Here is a 22054-nt window from a genome sequence, read left to right on the forward strand (position 1 = left end):
TCTTTCCTCGTTTTCTCGAGTTTGTGGTGTATGTTTTGGATTCTGGTTATCTTTGTCGTCACTCGTCGAATTAATTAAAAAAAAAAGATATGAATTCGCTTTTTAATTTGTTTGACAAACATAAACGTGGATAACTTTTGAAGTGAACATGCCATACGTTGCCACCAAAATAGCACATATCATTTACCTGAACCTTGGCTATATATTCTATCAATTGATATCAATTGCTACTGCTATCTTTTTCCGATTATCGCATATATATTACAAGGTTTGAATTCAGATATAGTGATCACACATTCACACTAGTACAAACTCCTAAACCATATATCATGATGTTCTTTTTTTTTTCTAATTATATCATGAAACGTGTATCACCTTAAATAAATAGTTTATCATTTACGTGAACCCTTAGCTATATATGAGATATGAAGATGCATGGTTTGTCTTGATAGTGTGGTTTTCCTCTAGATAAAACACAAGATTAGCTCTGAGAAGATTCATGCTCTGTTTTTTTTTCAAAAAGTTTTAAAACAGTTTTTTTTGTGGGGGAGAGAGAAACAATTACTTCCCTCAATTTATTCATACCAAAAAATTAAATACAAACTCGCCGTGGAAACGAAGTTCTACGCGCATCATCCGCAAAAATAGAATTAACAACACTACGAATAGAATCCAAAAGAATGAAAACCTAAATAAAGAATATATTTTTAATATTGTAAAACAGTTTATTTTTTCTTTTGAATATAATTTAACATTAGATTAAAAAAATATATATATTCTATCAACTGCTGCTACTGCTATCCTTTTCTGACAATCACGTAATATTTGTTTGTTTAGCAGTTGTTTGTCATGATCGTTATTTTGTTTTTTTTTTTTAATTATATCATGAGACCTATATTACCTTAAATAAATATGAACACTGTATTTTATCCGAAAATAAATAAATATGAACGATGTATTAAATACGCCATGTATACTAAAACCAAAAAAAAACGTGTATGCAGAATGCAGTGATTTAATTATGTAACTCGAAGCATCAAAAATTGGGAAAAGACTCCAATAGATATGTATCCCTTTCATGAAATAAAGGAGCTTCTTCAATTGTCTGAAGCGTTAAAAATGGAAGATTGAAGACAATTTTTATATCTCATTAGGTTTTATTTCCTGATTGCATGATCTATTTATCCTGAACGACTCTTTAACTATGTAGAAAAAGGCTTCTGTGTTTTTGTTCTTTACTCTATTTCGTGGTGTATGTTGTGGACTAAAGGGAATCAGAAGTATTATTTTATATATTTGGGCCTATTTAGAGGTAAATGGGCTTTCAAATTATAGCGTATTTATCATTATCTTTATGATGCCTCAATCGTAATTAGAGATTTAAACAGTTCTTTAGTGGTGTTTGTCCTGTCATGATATATCATTTTATTATTATGGACCTACAAAATATCTATTGTCGAATCTCTTTTTCTTTTTGTCTATCGAATATCATCTTAATCAAATCAGTGGTCAAAAATCGAAAGGTAAAATTTCAATATTCGATCGAAATCCAACGAAAACAATGGGGTCCCAAAACTCTTCAAGATTTGGAAAGAGTTTTCTATTAAAAGAAGTAAATCTCATCTCCCTGTAAATTCCTATTAAGGCAATGAAAACAAAACATTTCCATTTATTGCATTCTCACGTAATATTTAGACTCAGTCATCATCAGTCCCTCACTAACTATTTCTTTGCGTTTAAGAATAAAGAAATAAGTCAATTAATCAGAGTATAATTAGCTGCAAAAATAATATAAATTTAAACCTTCTCTTTTAAATGGAAGTTTACTACTACTCTTATAATTCAACTCACACTAAAGCTACTGAACAAAGAACATAGAAAACTCCAATCTCTGAAACATAGTAACTTACACTGTACTTATGATGATGTTCTTCTACCAATGTCTTTCACTGAAAACTCTCCTGATCCAAACGCAGCCGCCACATCGACGCCGCCGGTTCCTCCAACTAGAGCGGATAGTCCGTTTCCGGGACCACCGCCACCATTGCCAACGGCTCTACCTAATCCGAGAAAGTCTAATGTTGTCTGTTTCGGACCAAACACAGAGGAGTTCCCCATCATGAGCTCTTTCAAACCCGAGCTGCTTTCGCCGCCACAAGGCAGTCCCAATCCTAAGCCATGAGGGACTATTGAGTCCATAGAAGGTGAAGAAGATGAAACAATGCCTAACCCTCGAAGCAATGATCCTCCCGAAGAAGTTGCTCCCATTTGAGCTGCTTTTTGAAGCAGAGCAGTTGCTGACATTGCGGGCTGAGTTGGGAACCGGGTTGACCCGAGAAATGATGATCCATGACTTGTTGAGAGCCCCAAAGAGATGGGTTCGATGGATGAGGATGGCGCAAATAGAGACTGTGATGATGATGAAGAAGAAGAAGAAGATGTGTATATGCTTGGAGAAGCTGATGAAGATTCGAATAAGCCTGCGAAAACGCCGTTTCTTGTAACGTTTAAACCGGTCGGTTTTGGAGCTTCTTGTAAGGTTTCTGGAGGGGTTTTTGGTGATTCTGCAAAATCGTATAAAGTTTGAGACTTTTCTTCTATATAATCAATAGAAAAATTGAAGGAGTAGAAAAAAAAGCAAATCAATCATATCTTTTGATTTCTTTATCATAAAAGAATCAATCAAGCTATATAGAACACCAAAACTTACCAAACGAATTATGTTCTTAATCAGGTAACAGATAAAATAATACGACGCTACGGACAAAAACCTACTAGACTCCAAGATCACCGACCATTACACACAGATTTCTCATTCTTCGTTTTCTTCTAAAACTAGAAAGAAAGACAAAACAAGCAAACATAGCGACAAGAAAGGATTCCAAATTGCCTAGCTTTGCTAATATAGACTGAATTCCATAACAGAGTTTTACTTTTACCTGATCGCTTAATCGGAGGAGATTTGATTTTAGCAGATTGAGTATCCACCGGAGCAAGATTCGGAGACGACGGTGAATTAGCTGCAGCTACAGATTTCGGGTCGGGTACTGGTTTCTTCCGGGGCAAAACTACCGGATTCTGCTTCTTACTAGGATTATTATGGCTTCTCGCACTTTCTTCAGCCAAAGCATCACAGAAAGCTCTATGCGTTATAAAGCTATCCCTCCTACAAGAGAAGAACAATTAAGGATAAAAAAATTCTTAAAAGATTTGGAGATTGAGAAATTGGATTGATTGTTTAAGCACGTTACCTAGAAAACAGAGTACCACAATCGCATTTATACTCTTTGGTGCCACAAATCTTCGAGTGAGCTTTCCAATCGGACACAACAGCGTATTTCTTGGAGCATTTGTCGCATTTCCACTTCTTCTCGCCGTGTTTCCGACAAAAGTGTTTCTTGATTCCGGTGAGATCTCCTAAAGCGCGTGAAGGGTCGTGATGAACACAGCTGATCTCAGGACAAACGTAAACCTTTTTCCTCACTTCTTTGCTCGATTTCTGTCTGAGTTTCCATGGAAGATTGTGACCTCGACGGTGAAGCTGCAGATTCTGGTCTCTCTGGAATCCTTTGCTGCAGATTTCGCAAACGAATCTGTTTGTTGCTAGTAATGTTTTTGGTGACAAAGCTATAACTTCTGATTCTGGATCTGAAACGAAACAAATAAAACAAGCATAACAAAATCAGGAAAAACTGAAAGAAGAGAAATTTCTAATTTGAGTTACATAAAGTTTGGATTTTTAAGTTACCGGGCATGCCTGGGAGGTTTCGTTTCTTTTTTCCGGAGGATTTTAGAAGTGGGTTTTGGTTTCCGGTGGATGAGACACTTGCCTCGCCGGAAACTGTGGAGGAGTTATCTAAATCTACCGGCATCTTCCAAAAAAAAAAATCGAACTTTTTTCTCTCTACTGATTTTTGAAGTAACCCAAGAAAAAAAGTAAAGTAAGAATGAAATAAATGAAGAAAATTTCAGCTCATTTTCGTCAACCAAGTTTCAACCTTTAGGGTTTATCTTTTCTCACTCTTCTTTTTTATCTTACTCTCTCTCTCTCTCTCTCTCTCTCTCTCTCTCTCTCTCTCTCTCTCTCTCTCTCACTTTCTATATTTCTCCTCCGTTGTTCTTCAGCTACCAGTCAATCAATCTGCTTTTCGTAAAAACCTCTTTTTCGCTACCTACCTTTTCTGATAACGATAAAAACAAAAAAAATTTAAAACTAGAAAAAGAAAGTTTTCATTTTAACTCCTCCACTGGACACGGCGATTTCTCAGATCCAACGGCTGAGATTCCACCGGAGAGAAACGCCGTCGTTGGTCTTACCGTTCTCACAAAGCTCTAATTTTTTTTCGCTGTGGTTTTTGTTCTTTTTCGAAAGAGACAGAGAAAGAAGAAGAATAACAAGGCGGCTCGTGAGATTTCGTGTGAAAGAAAGCTACGACCCTTTTTTTTTTGGTTTCCCTTTGGTTTTTACGAGACAAATGAGCTTTCTTCTTCTTCTCTCTCTCTATCAACACAACTATTATTAATTTTTTCCTTCTCTTTAATCGATTTTCACAACTTTTCAACACTTTAGATATTTTTAAATTTGGGAGATTTTTAAAATAATAGTTTTCCAGCCATCTAAAAGAAATATTTTGTCGATCCTTGTGGGGTTCGAGTGTTTTCAAGTATCTATCTTGATTCTGCTGGACTCCCATGCATTACTTATGAATTTTTAAAAAAAAAATTAATCAATCTCATTGTCTTTCTTGAATTCTTTTTTACTATTGTCTGCTCATTTAAAACTAAATGGATAAGAGACTAAAACGATGTTACTAGATAAAGGAGTTTTATGTCAATGATTGGTTATTTGATCATATCCCCAAATGTGCTGAGAAAATTTTGCAGATGAATTATAATTGCCACATTCAAATTGAATGATTATAGGGGATAGAATGGATTAGTTCAATAAACATTAAAACTGTTTTATGTTTGTTATTCATAAATTTTGATCTATATATAATAGTGTTGACAAAACAAACAAAGTTCTGTCTGGAGCTTACTAAAAAAAAAAAGGTAATTTACGGTAGATTGTATCCATTTTAAAAGCTGAATGGTTTTAACGCGTTAAACTAATTTATTCCAATTTCTATCTTAAGATTTTTCAGGTTTTTATAAATTGTAAGCAAAGTAAAAGTTTAAAAAAAAAAAGATTCACTGCCGTTATCCTTAAGCGAAGACAGTGGAGGATTTACCGTCACGCTGTCGGGCCAAACACCTCCGATGAAAAAGTAATTTCCATATTTGTCGAGAAACAATAACAAAAGAAGATAAACAATTACGGAAATTTTTGAAATATACGGTTGATTTTGTCGTCTAGCGATGTGATCAAGCATTTCCGTGTTCTGAATTCTGATATCATATTCATACTAGTACACCATTTAATGCAATTGATCGCGTAATTTTGTTGACTTTGACGTGTTTGTTATCTACATGTTACATTTACTACGTTGATTTTCAGATTTTGATACAAGGAGGCAGCCGTAAGCCCGTAAGTGTTTGAGGTGTTGTTAGGATGTTGCCACGTGTGTCGTTTAATTTCAATACGCCCGTTGGATAAAATTCGAACCAGATAACACCTTTTTAACAATAATTAATTGTCATCTTTGTCATAATATTTGCTATCAATCAATTGATCCTTTTTTTTTCAACTTTTGCATTTGATTATAAAAAAGTAAGAAGTGCAACGTTTTCTGCTAAAATTCATCAAAAACTAGTGTTTGACTTTATATACATTTTTTTCTGCTATCTATATTGTATATGAGTTTCAAAAACAGCATTATTTTAGGCGTGTCAGGGTCCCTCAAGATTCCAAAAACACTATTTAGCCAGCTTTGAAATTCCATTTCCTACGAAGAAAAAGTTCACTATCTAATAATCAAGCTAGTGAAATAATCAAATTAAGTGAAATAATAAATTTTATTCATTATAATATACTATTATATATTTATATGTATGATGGTCTGGGAAATAGACACATAATGATATAGAAAAATTGTAGAGTTTTGGGCCGCAATCTCTTTTCCCGAGCTGAGCCCATTAACCCAATAACTTTTTATGTTATTTTAATTCTTCTTATGCTGCGTATTTTGTTTCCAATTCATGTGTTAGCAAATCTCACTCAACAAATTAAACGTTTTTGTTGGAAGATCATGAAATATGTAACAATTAAATGCATACAGACATGATATAGACACGGTGTACAAAAAAATCTGACGTTGAATATGGGTTAACAACGAAAACAAAATAAAGGTGGTGTTAACTGTTAAGTGTCAACCAGACAAAGTATGTAGCCTATGTTTCACTTTCAATTAGGAAACGACTGAGATTAAAAGTCTAAAATTGTCCGGACAAAATCTGGACGACTGGACGTAATGTGTAACTCGAGTAAAATAATTTTTAAAAGTAAAGAAAGTAGCAATTTCTCCATTATTCAAACAGAATACATCGATGTTGAAAACATTCAATTCTTTTCCTCTGTTTTTTTTTTCAATGGATTTGAGCTTGTTCTCAACGATCATGTATGTTCGTATTGGAAGTTCCCAAATCCGAGGAAATGTATGTCTGGATGGGAACAACAATGGCGCTGAGGTTGTAAACTTGGATGACGGCTCAGAAGACAAGTGGTTCCATATATAGACGTTGTACAACTTATACAAAGCCCATCAAATATTGCTCCAATATTGTGTTTAAGGCTATCATGTAAATTTCGTATTATAGTTGACAAAATATCCATCATGGTCTTAAGGATATAACTTTGCAAATGTTAGGGCATATAGATAAAACCAGGTGGAGAGGACAACGTCGAAGTTTCACTAATTAAAGAGATAGATTCGACACGAGTGTTAATAGCAACAAAGATATGGGTGGTTTCGTGTTATGGCATAAATAGCCAAATTTGTGATCTCTCAAACTCGCCTCTTTCAACTGTAAAGTCATTTGCGGAAACAACAATTTTTGTTGTTGTAAAGTCCATTTACCGAGCAGTCATAGTTGTTTACTTGACCATCGATATCGCTTTGCGGATTTTTACATGTATATTCAATTATTTATTGACTGTTTGGTCCAGTGAAAAAAAGGAAAGACTTGAATCCACAACCGATGACGAATATGTTCCTAGGCGCTACTTACATTGGTGAGAAACATAATCCACGGAGAAAATTGCATAATTAATTAGTTTTTTTTCTTCCACAAATTGCATAATCCACGGTGAAAATTGCATGTCTAAACGTTTAGACATTTATTTTCTTTGTAATTTAATGGACAAATGAAGATGCATGTCTACAGAAGTTACAATGAATGGTTCAGAAAAAACTTTATCTAGTTGACCTTTTCTCTCTCCTCCTTTTCTTTCTCGAGCGAAATCAGATCTAAAACTTTCTCTTGCAGACACCTTAAAGGATTCTTCCGATCTCCCTCTTCGGCGTGCGTGGTGGCTCACCGTCGCCGGAGGAGGGACTCTGATGGCCCCTCTTTCGTTTGTTAGGTGTTTTGTCTTAGTTCGGCCGTCGGCTCGGTGTGGCGTCAAAGTGAAGTTTCTCCGGTGTGTAGTTTTCGTTCGACGGCGACGGAGCTTCAGTGGCGTCGCTGGGGTTGCGGTGGTGGAAGGCGATCTCCTTGTGGTGATGCGCCTCTCTGCCGTTCGCGTCGTTCTATCTCGGTGGGGTTTGCTTTCTTTGGTGTTCACCGGCGTTTCCCTCCGACGGTCTCTTTCGGCTTTTCTTTGCGAGTCCTCGTTGCCGGCGGCGAGCTCTCCGATTTTCCTCGGTGGTGTAGTTCGTCTCTCCCCGGTTAAAGTCCATCTCTGCCTCGTTTTGTTCATAGCGGTGTTCCCGAGGCATAAGTGTGGTGGCGATGTAGGCTTTGATCTCCTCGGCTCCAGCGGCAGCGATTCGGACCTAGAGGACGGGTTCAGTCTATGGTTTTGGTTTCGCAGGAGAGGTTTGGCTTGTGGCTAGCCTCGGAGTGGTGGCTCTCGTTTCTTCCGGCGTGTGTGGCTCCACCAACAATGTCTCTCGACGGTGGTTTTAGGCGGGTGGCTCAGCGGCTGTTCTCTCACCATGTTCGACGAAGTTTCCGGTGCCGTCTTTTCACCGTTGTGGCTCGGGTTTCGCTGTGGGTGTGTGTTTGTGTTATCAGCAATTCTCAGCAGTTTCGCAGTTTGGTCTTGGTCTTGACTCGTGAGGACTCCGATCGTGGTTCGGTGTAGATAGTGGAGCCTTTCGAGATGTGTATTGTAGAGGCGCCGGTCTGTTGTCCGGTTAGATTGTAGCTGTGGAGGTTGGTCCCTATGGAGGCTTCGGTTTCTACGGGAATGGTGGTTGGAAGTGACTTCTCCGATTACCGCTCAGACTTCCTTATCACCGGTTGCAGTTTAATCCGTTACGCATTTCGGAGATCACATCAGTTTTCGGAGAAGCTGTAGGTATTTTTTTTCCGGTGGTTAAAGGACGGGCCTCGGAAGGACGCTCGTGGCAACTATGATGTGAACTCCAGTTCTTTGAGCTGCGGCAAAAACGTGATGGTCTGTGCTTTTGCACGTGATTGCTGCTTTCTCATCTTGTTTGGTTTCGGTTTTATTTTTCTTCTCTTACTTGCTGGATATTTGGCTTTTTTGTGTTTCTGTTGTTTCTTTGTTGTTTTTGTGTGTCAGTAAATTTTGGTTTTCTGTTTTCTTCGTTGTATCTCTGTATTGTCTGTAAAAAAAATCAAAAATTTGGTATAAAATTTAACATTTAAAAAAAAAAAAAAAAAAAAAAAGTTACAATGAATCTCTTCTGTGTTTTGGGAAAACAATTTGAGTGAAATTGGCCTAGAACTTTGAATCACATATTGAATCGAATTAGTAACATTTCGAAATGATCTTCTCTAAGACAAAACATATGTGGAATTTAGTTAACGTACCCATGATGAATACGTCTAGTAATCTAGTATGGACTTGTACAAATAAATTCAATTAGACCAAAACTTAAACTCTTTCTAAGTTTCTATTTATAGTACAGTAGTAGAACAAAACCTATAATATACAACAACTCGAATGAATCACATGTTTCAAATTCGTAAACGAGATCCACTGTCTTGTAGAGATATTTGACAATTCATCAAGAAAAAAGAATAAAAATCACCGATAATGGCGTCTTTGTAAATATGTCAAACAAAGGGGTCCACTATTAGTTGCACACTACAGAGACGTGACGAAATTTTCCAGATCCAAAAACCTTACGTCTTTCTAGAGAACCAGCACAAAATTATTCAATCCACACCCTCCATTAAGCCACGTCATCGATCCTTAATATGTGAATCCAACGCTTATTAACGCGTTAAATAATTCACGCAAAAATACGTCAAAACCACCCGCCCCCACTTTTCGGCCCTTTTTTTTTCTTTGGTTTTTTCCCAGACCCGCCCCAATCAATTAAGAGCCCAACAAGAGACGATGTTTAGGTTTTCGTCTTCCTTCACGAGGTTTAGTGGCGACTGGTGGTGACCGTACAAATTAGGGTTTCCTTTTACGCCGGTAGAGAAAAAAAAACATCGAAAAGGGAGTTTATTTGACTCTGTTACCCTCTAATCAACTCTTACCCCCATCGAGATTTCGCGGTTTCCTTCTGTTCAATTTTTTTTTTTTTGGGGATTTCTGTGTTGTGATTCTTCTTCTCGCGAGTTTCAAAGCTATTATCTTTTTGAGAGACGTGAAATACGGATACTGGTGCGGCGAGATTTTAGGCGGGTTTTTGTTTTTGATGGACGAGATTTGGGAAAGAGCTGTTGAAGCGGCTTTGGATGGTCAAACGGACCGTTTAGCTACACGGACGTTAACACTTGACGGTGCTGCGAAATGCGTCCAGGGACGTTTACCACCACCTAGCCTTCTCGAGAGGTTTCAGAATCTTCAGCATCTCTCAATAGCTAACATCGGTGTTTCTTCGCTCGAGCAGTTCCCTAGGCTCGGGAATCTGCAGAAGCTAATCTTATCTGATAACCGGATCACTGTGGGTCTGGAGTTTCTGGTCGAGGCTGGGCTTGATTCGCTGCGTGATTTGGATTTGTCGAATAACCGGATCCAGTTCGTTGAGGATCTTGCTCCTCTTGCTCAGTTGAAGCTGGTTTCGCTTGATCTGTATGAGTGTCCTGTGACGAGGGTTAAGGATTATCGATCCAGGGTTTTTGCTTTGATCAAAACTTTGAAGTATTTAGATAAGACGGATGCGGAAGGGAACGAGAGGCCTGAATCTGATGATGAGGATGATGAGGAAGATGAGGAGGAGGAGGAAGAAGAAGAGGAAGGTGATGAGGAGGATCCTGGAAGCGGGGAGGTTGATGGAGACGAGAGAACAGAGGGTCCTTGGATGAGTAATGGGCACAGTGAGAGGGTAGATGGAGTTGTTGATGTGGATGAGGATGAAGAGAGTGATGCAGAGGATGATGAGTCAGAGCAGGCGGCTGGAGTTAACGGGACGAGTTACAGGCCTAATGGGTTTCGTCTTCAAGCTGTAAATGGAGAGGAAGGGGAAGATAATGGTGACGATAGTGAGTCTGGGGAAGAGATTGATGAGGAGGAAGTAGGGGAAGACAATGATGCGGTTGAGGTGAATGAAATTGAAGATAGTGATAACGAGGAAGATGGGGTTGATGATGAAGAAGATGAAGAAGAGGACGATGATGAAGAGGAAGTGGATCACGATGATCGTGGTCTTGGTGGGTCAGGGAGTACAGGACGGTAGATGAATGCAGGAGAGATTGATGGGCACGAGCAAGGGGATGATGCTGAGGATAACGATGGTGAGACTGGGGAGGACGACCAAGGGGTTGAGGATGATGGGGATTTCGGGGATGACGATGATGGTGAAGACGAGGTGAGATACTTGGTACTTGCAAATATTTGCAATGTTTTGATATGTGAATTCTATTGCGTTTCACTGATTCTTGCTTTTTGTGCTCCTTGTTTCTTTACTAGTACCTAGTTTCTGTAGCTATATTCTTGACAGGCTTACCACTTTAGCTCGAAAGGTCTTATGCCTAAGTCCAGTATGTTGCCGGTATTCAGATATAGATGTTAGAAGTTTGATGATTGATAGTGGACGATTAAGTTAGGACTTGAGTATGTTGTTGGTGCTCTATTTTTCTTGCAGTGTTGAGAATATCATTTCGGTCTTGTATTGTTTTGTTTGCACCTTAAAGTATCAGGTCGATTTCTTCTTGTTGTTAAAGACATTTAAAGCCAAAGTTGACCGGTTTTGTAGCTGGAATGGTCCATGTGTGAAGTTTTTTCGTTTGTTAATAGATGATGTAGAATGAACTGATCTCTTTTGTGTTTATGGCTAACCTAGAATTTGATGATTTTGATAGGATGAAGAATCTGGTGAAGGATACCTTGTTCAGCCAGTGTCACAAGTGGAAGATCATGATGCTGTGGGTAGTGACATCGAGCCCATCAACGAAGACAACGATCCGGATGAAGAAGAAGAAGTTGAAGATGACCTGCCAATCCCTGACCACTCCCTGCCATCATCATCATCATCTCGTCCAAAGAGAAAACGTGATGACAAAGATGATGGCGAAGATGATGATGATGACGATGATGATGATGGTGACGACGACGGCGTTGATGATGAGGAAGGTTGAACATACACACATTATCTTGTTTGATGAGTTTTGGATGCAAAAGAAGCTCTGCGCCTTGTGGATTAGGACGGCTATATCTGAATGTTCAAATGTCAGTTATGGTCTTGGCTGGTGGATTTTCAAATGACGGTTACACAACTTGGATTTACCCGCCTTTTTAGAAACCCACTTTATGGAGGGAAAGAAAAACCAAAAAAACAAAAAAACAAAGACAGCAAAGGATAGTTTCGAGACCTTGTTTCTCTGTTAGAGGGTCTTGTAAGATGCTTATATGTGGATAAATCTTTTGAGTTATAATCGTCTTCTGTTTCACATCCCTTTACACTTACACATGTCGTATCATGATTGGTCTGGATGGTTTGTTTAGGATTGTTGTGTGATGCATTTTGATCAAACGGTCGTCAAGGCTTCTTAAAAGCTTAGGCAGGAGTGTTTGTTATTTCCACACCATACCAAGATTATGTGGTAACTGGTGAGAGAGTTCAAAATTCAATCTTTCTCTCACTCTACACTTTTCTTTTCTCTCTCTCTCAAAATGCTTCTACTATCTCCGATCTCCACCTCTCTGCCACCGTCGTTTCACCGGGGAAAATTGAGCCGGCGATCGATTAAGCCGTCATGTAGGGTCGTAGCAAAGGCCAAGGACAATACCGAAACTGGCGGAGTTCTTGAGAAGGCGGCTATAGCCGGAGGTTTGGTGTCGACGCCAGTTATTGGATGGTCCCTCTACACTCTGAAGACCACGGGATGTGGTTTACCTCCAGGACCGGCTGGTTCGATTGGAGCGTTGGAAGGTGTGAGCTACTTGGTGGTGTTGGGCATCGTCGGCTGGTCTCTGTACACCAAGACGAAAACCGGGTCGGGTCTACCTAATGGGCCGTTTGGGTTGTTGGGTGCGGTCGAGGGCTTGTCGTACCTGTCGGTTCTAGCCATTCTTGTGGTGTTCGGTCTTCAGTTTTTGGATAATGGGTCGGTTCCTGGTCCGCTTCCTAGTGACCAGTGTTTTGGTTAACCAATTTCTTTTGCGTCGTCTGTCACGTGTAATGTCGTACACCTAACGTGTCAATTAATGATTTGCTTTCATTGACCACATTTGCATTTTGAGCAGAGATTAATAATTTTCTAGAAAAATCTCAGAAATTACATAAAATTCAAGAAGAATATTTGATAATCTGTATTCCAAATAGCAAATGTTCTATAAAGCTTGCATAAGTGATCGGTTAAGAGAAAACTGTGCAATTGAGATTACAACTGTAAACCGAACCAAATCGTTCTCACTATTAAACAAGGATCATGTAATGGTGAAGAGAAAGGGAAAAAGACCGATTAGTCTCTCAACACTATAATCTGGTACCAATAAATACCCAAATAATTTTGACAAGTTAATCAGTACCTCAACATGTTAAAAGTGGTAAATACATACTTTAACAATATTTTCATGGCCAATTAGTGCATTGACTTTCTTTCTGTTAGTCAAATCCGTTACTTAGCAAACGCAATCCAAGTCGGATGCCACGGTGGATAGAACCCAAAAACGACGTCGTTTTAGTTTAAGAATCTGAGAAAAAAATATGGCAAAACGACGTGTTTTAAAATATTAAACAGTTTTAAAAAAAAGTAAACAACTATGTCTTCTTCTTCTCTCTTCTTCGTCGATTAAAAACATGGATGAGCCATAGTTAGGGTTTTGCGGTGGAGTTCAAAATCAAATCAGAATCCCTTCATCGTCGAATTCGAACGCTTCTTCGGAGATTCCAGGTAGGTTTAGGTTTGCAATTTTGATTTTGATTTTATTCAAATACTTTCAGAAAATCAAATCAAGATTTTAATTTTGATTTCACAATTTGCAGGTTTTACTGCCAGTATGAGTCGAGGTGTACCTGTAGGACAGAAAGGTATGCCCAATGCTTGTAGGTGTGGAGAAAGTTCATTGATAAAAACTTCAGGAACTTCAAAAAATCCTGGAAGGCTCTTTCATTGTTGTCCAAAAGGTTCTGAAAATGTAAACAAAAGCCCAGATTAACTAAATTTTGTTCTTACAATGAATTCATGTAAATGTTGTATATTTTGCTAGGACAACTACCGTTTGTTTAAATGGACAGATGAATCTATGGTGGAAGAGTTGTTTTTCATGAAGGAGACAATGAAGAATTTAGAGATGAAGACAAGAACTTGTGAAGACATGGTCAATTGCATTGAGAAAGACATAAAAGACTTGAAGATGGTTGGTCGTGGGTATGAGAAGGAGATGGAGACAATGAAAGCTGAGGTACGTTTGTTGAAGTGTATGATTGTGTGTGGAGTTGTTGTGTTTGCTGGTTATTTTCGTTTTTGTGCTTAATTACGTCTATTCTTTCACTGTATTGTTGTAATTGTGACTGAATCTTGTTGGGGAGCTGTTGGAGATTTTTATCATGGATTTAAGGAATTTTAAATTGTTGTGTTGGTTTCTTATTCGAAAGAAGGAATTACAAAAACCAATTCCAACTGAAAATATTAAAAAAACTGAAAGCCATAATATAGTTCTTAATAAATTAATACCATTGTGACCATAACAAGGTTCAACGTGAATAACCAACATCGTTTTACATAGAAAACAGCTTAAGCCTAAAACAAAACAAAAAACATGGGTTTAGACTATCAATAACCCGAGACCAAGGAGATGAACACACAAAAAATTACTCTCCTCTCCTGCTGATTTAATCTTCACCTACAAAATTAGCAATTTTTTTATCATCACAAATTTGTATTCTCACGTCAACAAAAAAGAACAATCAGAAGATTAATACCTTATCACTGTCCTAAGTCTGAGATGGTTGAGTTTGAGAAGGACCTTCTCCACTACCGAGTGTCATAGTCTCCTGAACCTGTTCTGAAGTCTTGCTCTTTTTAGGCTTCTGAGGCTTTCTAGGCTTAAATGGGACTCCATCATTAGGACATTTGATAGAGTAATGTCCCGGCAAACCACACCGGTAACAATGCATTGTTCGCCCATGGTTGGTTAGCTTTTTCCCTTTAGTTGGCGACTCCGTAATCGACTTGAGCCTCTTCTCTGGTTTTCTTTTCCGACCCTTAACGATCTCTCTCGGAGGAGCTTCGATCAATGCTTCATCTTCTTCATATTTGCATCATAATCAGCTTCATTAAAACTCTCCACAACGTTCCAAAATAAACCTTTCATCCGAGGCTTCTTCGTATAAACCTTTCTCAAATTTCCGTAGATATGTCGGGCACACATTCAGTGTTCAATCTCTGGTAATTCTTCCTCTACGGCTAAGAGTCCCTAAATAACCATTGAACAAAATTTTTTTAAAAAGAATAGATCATCATTATATCAATATCAACGTATTTACATCATTGTTATGAAGGAAATCAATATTTTCAAATACCTTTTGCCTGTCGGATATAAGTGTGAATCCATTTCCAAGTCCAAGGTCCAAGTCTTTTTTCAAATGTCGAATAAACCATAACCAACTCTCGGTGTTCTCCACTTGGACGACCACCCATGCAAAAGGATAAATTTGATTGTTTGCGTCTCTGCCAACTGCTGCGAGAAGCTGACCTTTTGTGTTAGACTTCAAAAAACAACCATCTATCCCGAATATTGGTCGACAATGCTTCTTCCATGTATCACGAAGTCCGGCGAAACACATGTAAAAACTGTCAAAAACTTATTTCCCATTATCTCCCGCAACTGTCCGTAGCTCCACCGTCGAGTCTTTGTTTGTCCAGTATCAGCAAAGTAATTAGTATCAAAGCCAAAAAATTAAAGAAAACATGATGAAGTGCATTAAAACAGATGAATATTTACTCTAGGATTTGATCTCTGTAGTCTTTTATCCTTCGATATTGTTCATCATATTCTTCTTCAATTAATGTTAATGCTCTCTTCTTAGCTTTTCGACATTGATCATATGAAGGAGCTACGTTATACCGATCATGGATCTTGTCTTGCATCACTTTCGGTTTCAGTTGAGGATCATCTCTGATCTCATGGATGAACATGTCACTAATAACACTCTCAGTCAAGATCTTACACCTTCCATCTTTGTAACAAGTATGGTCCTCTTGAAATGTTATAACCATCCACTGAGAAACAGATTCTTCATATGAACAATAGATTCTCCAGTTGCATTCATCTATACCACACTTAGCTGTATACTTTTTAGCCGCCCATCTTGTGTACTGAATATTCCACCCGCCTTTTAAAGCATACTCCAACACAGCCTCTCTAAACTCTTCGACACTTTCAAAGACTTGTCCAACCTTTACCTCTCCACTTCCTCTTCTCCACCTATCATAACAAGTTTTCTCTGTCTTTTCTCCTTCATTATCTGATGTGGGAGGAGTTTGTTTTCCATAATCATCATTTTCCTCTTCGTCTACAAATGTGGCAACTACGGCTTCGACACGAGTTTCCTCATCACACAGAAATGCTTCATCTCTTCCATTGATACTATCTCTCTCTTCGTCTCTTCTGACCCCTCTTTCTTCCTCTCTTCTATCGCTTCTGACTTCCTCTATTTCTTCCTCTCTTTCTTCGTCTCTCTCTCCATTTCCATCATCTCCATTTCCTATCAAACCGAAATTTGATACTATCTCTTGATTTCCATCATCTCCATTTCCTTCACTATCTTCATCCGCCTCCATATATATATCGACAACATTAGTCCACTTCACCGCTAAACACATCTTCTGGAAATTTTCCACTCCATTACACAATATCTTAAGCTCATTCAATCCTTCGTATGGTAATTTATACCAGATTGTCTGCCCATACAGACTCAAACAATGAAGCCGCCGGTGTAAGAAGTTCCTGCACCGATCCACCGTCGTAGTAAACCGTGCCATTTTCATACTTCTCAAACTTTCCACCGTAAAAGATTTGGAACATGCAATCGTCACTGAAAAAAAGAATTAAAATTTGCTATCAGACATGAATAAACAATTCAGAAGCAATTAAACAAATGGAAAGCAATAAACAAATCAAAAGCAATTAGCAAAAGGTACTATCGATAAACTTTAATCCTAAACCCTAACAAATCAATAATCCATTTACCTCATTTCTTCTCGATAATTGAGACACCCACAAAGATCCGATTAAACCCAATCAACAACTCTGGCTCATGAGCAATTAACCTTTTCCACCAACCCTAGAAATCTCACTCAATCGATGGAAAAAACGAAGAAGAAGGTCACGACTTTGTTTGGTTTTTTTTAATTCTAATTTCTGTTCTAAATCTATACGACGACGTTTGCTTATTTTTCTAAAACTGTTTAATACTTTAAAACAGCGTCGTTTTGCCATATTTTTTTCTCAGATTCTTAAACTAAAACGACGTCATTTTTGGGTTCTATCCACCGTGGCATCCAACTTGGATTCCGTTTGCTAAGTAACGGATTTGACTAACAGAAAGAAAGTCAATGCATTAATTGGCCATAAAAACATTGTTAAGGTATGTATTTATCACTTTTAATATGTTGAGGTATTGATTAATCTGTCAAAATTGTTTAGGTATTTATTGGTACCAGATTATAGTGTTGAGGTAATAATCGGCTTTTTTCCCTGAAGAGAAATAACATGAAGTTCTAGCAAATCTTTTCTTATCTTCTTCTCTTTTTTGCGTTTCTTCGCTGTTGGTAACAGTTTCTTTAACCTTTACTTGTTCTAGTAAATAAGTGCCGGCTATATCAAATACGTTCGAACTTTGGTTATCTTTTGGGTTTCGATCCAATATCTTATTAACCGGAATCCGGTTTAAGATTCATCTTGGTTTTGTTAATTGTGATTGTCTCTGCGAATACAAATCTACTTCCTCCCGAAAAACCCTAGCTGAGCTCCGAGATCTCTTGTCGCCATGGAAGACCCCAATGATCCTTTCATGCGCAACCAGAACGCCGCCGTTCAGGCGCGCACTAAGGCTCATAACAGAGCTAATGTTCTTCAGCTTAAGATGGTTAGTCTCTTCTCTCGGATTCGCTTATTCTTGATAACTCTTCTTTATTTCCTCTCTCTCTATGTACATAGAATTTAGCTTCGTTCTCTATCGGTCTAGCTAATGAATCCTTTGTTCTACTTCGATATCAATTCGTTTGATGCTCGCTTCGATTCCATGTCCGATTGATTTATATCACTGAATTTAGTTCATAATTGCCTTTATAATTGAGATTTGGATTCTAGGGCATATGATTGTTCCTGTTTTGATCTTGAGCTAGTTCTTAGAATCTGGAACTACTCTGATTGTTAAAATTTGTTCAGAGAAGATTTCTTGTTGGTTTAAAAGTTATTACCATGTATCTTTGTATTTTGCAGATGGGTCAAAGCCACCCTACTGGCTTGACTAACAATCTCTTGAAGCTCTTTGAGCCACGACCGCCATTGGAGTACAAACCACCACCGGAGAAGAGAAAATGTCCACCTTATACAGGTCTTAAACTTGTAGATCTTAATTTGTTTTCAGCTTTGTCATCACAAAGCTTGATTTGATTTTTTCGTCGTGTATTCATTATAGGCATGGCTCAGTTTGTGAGTAAGTTCGCTGAGCCTGGGGATCCTGAATACGCTCCACCTAAGCCAGAAGTTGAAACACCTGTATGATGCACCTTAAAACTCTTTCGATTATGAGAGCTTTTTGCCCAAGTCTGTGTCTTATTTTTGTTTCACGGTTCAGGCACAGAAAAGGGAGAGAATTCAGAAATCACGACTGGAGAAAGGTGTTGAAAAGGCTGCAGAGGACTTAAAGAAATGTAATTCACTCTATATGTTATATATGCTCCTTTCATGACTTCTTACGGTTTGAATATTCCGAGCTGATTTTGAATTTCTATATGCAGATGACCCAAGTAATGATCCAAATGCTACTGGAGATCCATACAAGACACTATTCGTATCAAGACTTGTAAGTTGTGCTGTTTTGTGTTGAATGACTTTACTTAGACATGTGAGTTTTGTTGTGCTTGACTTTAGCCTGTTATCCTTTTGCAGAACTACGAATCCACCGAGAGTAAGATTAAAAGGGAGTTTGAATCTTATGGACCAATTAAACGGGTAGGTTATTCTGAACATTCCCTTGCGGGTTCGGTAAGAAGTTATGTAATGGCTTCCCCCTCTCAAGCTCTTTCACTTTGCTCAATATGTTTTATTTTATGTACAGAAGTCTTCCAGGTTATAAATTTTCAATTCCTTGAAAATGTTTGCACCTTTTCTATTAGACCAAAAAGTCGATCTACTTCTGAATTGCTATGTATCCCTTTTTAGACTGTGTAAAGCCATCTAGTCTCTTAGAGCTTCCTCAAATAATAAAATTAGAGATGCATAAAGTCAATCTTGTGTACTGTCGCAAACCTCTTCTATGATGTTCCGGAGCAACATCTGCTATGGCTGTTTTCAATTTATTTATCTCTCCAGGGGACAATTACTCTATCCTTTTTCTATGATATGGAGGTTGTAAGTTTTGATGGTTTCCTAATCAATGAGGTATTTAGTCAATCTGTCATGACCTCTACTCAACCTGGTAAGCCCGTTAGAAAGATTTTCTGCTTATATTCCCAAAGCCATTCTGTCCCAAAGAAAATGCTTCATAAGGAAGCAGAAATACCGAGTTGGGCAGTGATTATAAGCTCTTTATATCAAGCAACCAAGGTTACTGGTATTTTACACTTAACGTTTTCGGTAGTTTGGTAGTATCAGGAACCCTTCTCTCTTTGTATATTTAACATCTATAGAAATTCACTATCTGGATGTTGGGTTACTATGAAGAAGATTTGGTCCACATTTTATTAATTTTTAGTACTCTTAAGTTTGAAGAGGTTTCTATACCCTGGTAAGGGGTGGTTTATTAGAACCTTCAGAAATTGTAAATTTGCTGCAATGCATCCAATTTACTGCCAAATCTTGATGTGGGTGGTGACGTTCTCGGATTTGGAAGCTTATTAAAATAAAGGTTGCCTGCCTTATAGAGCTGCCTGTTTGTTTGAATATGAAACACTCTTTTTGTTTTCTGAAAAAGTAATCTTGTTCTTGCAGATTTTTGATTTGTTAATGTCTTGTTCTTCTTGCAGGTTCAATTGGTGACTGATCAGCTGACCAACAAACCAAGAGGATATGCTTTCATTGAGTACATGCACACCCGTGACATGAAAGGTCGGATTGAATATGTTTTCTCTCAATCCTTTTTTTTCTCTCTCCCTGAGATGTTTGCTCTTTCTTACTAAATGTGCATCGTGTGCTTTGTTGGTGTTCTTACAGCTGCATATAAACAAGCTGATGGACAAAAGATTGACGGTAGAAGAGTGTTGGTTGATGTTGAGAGAGGTAGAACCGTTCCAAACTGGCGTCCACGCAGGCTCGGCGGTGGACTTGGGACCTCAAGAGTCGGTGGTGGTGGTGGTGAAGAAACTGTTGGGGAACAACAACAGCAAGGTAGAACATCCCGGTCAACGGAGCCAACAAGACCACGGGAAGAGCGGTAATAATATTTTTATTTTATTTTCAGTCATCAATCTTCACTAAGCTCTTTTGGTTTTGACCAATTTTGTGCTGATTAATGTTGTGGCCTTGAATGTCCAGTGAGAAATCTCGGGAAAAGGGAAAAGAAAGGGAACGAGAAAGGTCTCGTGAGCTGTCCATTGAACAGCCTCGAGAGCGGTCTCATGACAGACCGAGAGAGGATAGAGAGAGAGAAAGCAGACGTGACCGAGGAGGCAGAGATAGGGATAGAGAAAGAGACAGCAGACGTGACCGTGAGCGGAACCGTGATAGAGGAGACAGAGACCGTCGCGACCGTGACAGGGGACGAGACCGTACTTCAAGGGATCATGACAGAGACCGCGATAGAAAGAGGGAGCGAGACTATGAAGGTGGTGAATATGAGCACGAAGGTGGTGGTGGTCGGTCCCGTGAAAGAGAGCCGGAGTATGAGCGGAGCGTGTCAAAGCACTATGACCGAGATAGACATGGCGAGCCAGAAGAGAGCCGTTACTACGAAGATGATCAGGGGGACACAGACCGGTATAGTCATCGCTACGATAAAATGGAGGAAGATGATTACAGATATGAGCGTGATTACAAGCGGTCTGAGAGATCAGAGTCACGTGAGTATGCTCGCTAATGCTTCCTTGGTGTGTTTGAAGTTTTTGTTTTTTTTTTTGGATCTTAAATTTTCTTCCAACAAAAAAAAGTGTTTCTGAAACTTCTGAATGCTGTTTTGTTATTCTATAAATTTTCTTTCGAAATTGTCACATAGCTGAGGAAACAAAAGAGTCCTAGCCCTCTCAACATGTGTTCAACCCTTTTCTCATGTATACATCCACCCACACGTTTACCCATTGTTTCGATTTTCAAATCAGTTTTAAACACGTTTTCAAAACCAATCACAAGATTAGCAAAAGATATTTAAAGATCAAATGAAATGCAGAGCATACATAACCAATCCAATTTTGTCTTTAGCATCAGTACATAAACTTTTAAACCAATTACATATTCACATCTAATCCCAAATCTAATTGTTTGTGAGTTTAGAATAAACCATAAAGAAAGAAAAGAAACTGATATGGTGATGTTAAATATTTGCTTTGAACTCTGAATTCTTCTGCTCCTTGATTCTCATTTTTGTCTCAGATGTTTACTAGGAAAAAACCCCTCAACAATTGCTCTATCCATTTTAAAATGATCAAATACAAACTTACTGAAAGAAACCCGCAACTCAACTGTCTAATTTGCGTTGATGAAACTAATACTCCAAATTATAGAACATTAAAACTCTAGAAGATATCCATATTAACAATAATGTAGCCTAGATATAAATGATACAAACTATGAGGTCTTCTTATTTCTGGTTTAGTTAGTCGAAAATGCCTCATAGATCTCCCCAAGCTTCTTGGACAACATCTTCCATACCTCATAGTTTGTATTTACTGATTCTATCAATCAACGAGAGACATCTACTCAGAAATATTTTCCAAGCTTCCCGGACAACATCTTCCATACCTTCCTTGCTGATAATTCTTTTATCAAAGAAAAACCTTCCTCTATTCGGATCATCGCTCTCTAATGCAAAACTTACCTTTAAAGGCCTATGATCGGAAATCCTCATATCCCAGTATTCCACTTGGGATCGAGGGAAAAGACAAAACCACTCGTAATTCCCAAAACATCTATCGAGACCACACTGAACCCAAATTCTGTCACGCCATCCAGCCGACGAGAAGGTATTACCAGAGTTTATATAGAGGCTTAACAAATATAATGCACAAATTATGCATATTTATCTTTGATCTTTATGTTATGGATGTGCTACTTTTTCTCCATACGCTAGAGATGGTAAAACTGCTTACCATATATGGATAAAATATGTTGTTTTCATATGCTCAATAATTTTGATTCAAGAGATGA

The 22054-nt window shown here is 38.2% G+C and overlaps 4 protein-coding genes across 5 annotated transcripts; 3 read left to right on the top strand and 1 right to left on the bottom strand.

Moving 5' to 3' along the window:
* Positions 1-1790: 1790 nt before the first annotated feature.
* On the bottom strand, positions 1791-4491 carry LOC18021154 (protein indeterminate-domain 2). Of its 2 annotated transcripts, none has more exons than XM_024157914.1 (4): positions 3758-4491; positions 3252-3648; positions 2940-3166; positions 1791-2564 (listed from the first exon to the last, which is right to left on the bottom strand). In XM_024157914.1, the coding sequence occupies exons 1-4, from the start codon at positions 3870-3872 to the stop codon at positions 1918-1920; spliced, it is 1386 nt and encodes a 461-aa protein (XP_024013682.1). In that variant the 5' UTR covers positions 3873-4491; the 3' UTR covers positions 1791-1917. The 2 variants fall into 2 exon arrangements, with proteins under 2 accessions (XP_024013682.1, XP_006404010.1); XM_006403947.2 differs by having other exon boundaries at positions 3749-4491.
* A 4946-nt stretch (positions 4492-9437) lies between these two features.
* On the top strand, positions 9438-11958 carry LOC112087774 (acidic leucine-rich nuclear phosphoprotein 32-related protein). Its single transcript, XM_024157685.1, has 2 exons — positions 9438-10892; positions 11386-11958. Exon 1 carries the CDS (start codon positions 9780-9782, stop codon positions 10758-10760), a length of 981 nt encoding a protein of 326 aa, XP_024013453.1. The 5' UTR covers positions 9438-9779; the 3' UTR covers positions 10761-10892; positions 11386-11958.
* Positions 11959-12068: 110 nt separating this feature from the next.
* On the top strand, positions 12069-12753 carry LOC18021155. The gene has a single exon (XM_006403948.2). It carries the CDS (start codon positions 12197-12199, stop codon positions 12671-12673), a length of 477 nt encoding a protein of 158 aa, XP_006404011.1. The 5' UTR covers positions 12069-12196; the 3' UTR covers positions 12674-12753.
* Positions 12754-17447: 4694 nt separating this feature from the next.
* LOC18021157 (U1 small nuclear ribonucleoprotein 70 kDa) lies at positions 17448-20899 on the top strand. The gene is made up of 9 exons (XM_006403950.2): positions 17448-17618; positions 17975-18089; positions 18174-18253; positions 18333-18408; positions 18496-18560; positions 18647-18709; positions 19723-19804; positions 19910-20129; positions 20231-20899. The coding sequence occupies exons 1-9, from the start codon at positions 17520-17522 to the stop codon at positions 20769-20771; spliced, it is 1341 nt and encodes a 446-aa protein (XP_006404013.1). The 5' UTR covers positions 17448-17519; the 3' UTR covers positions 20772-20899.
* Positions 20900-22054: the final 1155 nt, after the last annotated feature.

This window comes from Eutrema salsugineum, unplaced genomic scaffold (assembly GCF_000478725.1).
Source record: "Eutrema salsugineum unplaced genomic scaffold, Eutsalg1_0 scaffold_16, whole genome shotgun sequence".
NCBI classification, from domain to species: domain Eukaryota; kingdom Viridiplantae; phylum Streptophyta; class Magnoliopsida; order Brassicales; family Brassicaceae; genus Eutrema; species Eutrema salsugineum.

What these genes read in the sequence shown, in the direction of transcription:
- LOC18021154 (XM_006403947.2), bottom strand. Translation starts at nt 3,872, where the DNA reads ATGCCGGTAGATTTAGATAACTCCTCCACAGTTTCCGGCGAGGCAAGT. An exon ending in TGTGGTACTCTGTTTTCTAG is followed by an intron (nt 3,167 to 3,251) that starts GTAACGTGCTTA and finishes CTTCTCTTGTAG; the next exon opens with GAGGGATAGCTTTATAACGC. An exon ending in TCCTCCGATTAAGCGATCAG is followed by an intron (nt 2,565 to 2,939) that starts GTAAAAGTAAAA and finishes ACGATTTTGCAG; the next exon opens with AATCACCAAAAACCCCTCCA.
- LOC112087774 (XM_024157685.1), top strand. Translation starts at nt 9,780, where the DNA reads ATGGACGAGATTTGGGAAAGAGCTGTTGAAGCGGCTTTGGATGGTCAA.
- LOC18021155 (XM_006403948.2), top strand. Translation starts at nt 12,197, where the DNA reads ATGCTTCTACTATCTCCGATCTCCACCTCTCTGCCACCGTCGTTTCAC.
- LOC18021157 (XM_006403950.2), top strand. Translation starts at nt 17,520, where the DNA reads ATGGAAGACCCCAATGATCCTTTCATGCGCAACCAGAACGCCGCCGTT. An exon ending in AAAATGTCCACCTTATACAG is followed by an intron (nt 18,090 to 18,173) that starts GTCTTAAACTTG and finishes TATTCATTATAG; the next exon opens with GCATGGCTCAGTTTGTGAGT. An exon ending in TGCAGAGGACTTAAAGAAAT is followed by an intron (nt 18,409 to 18,495) that starts GTAATTCACTCT and finishes TTCTATATGCAG; the next exon opens with ATGACCCAAGTAATGATCCA.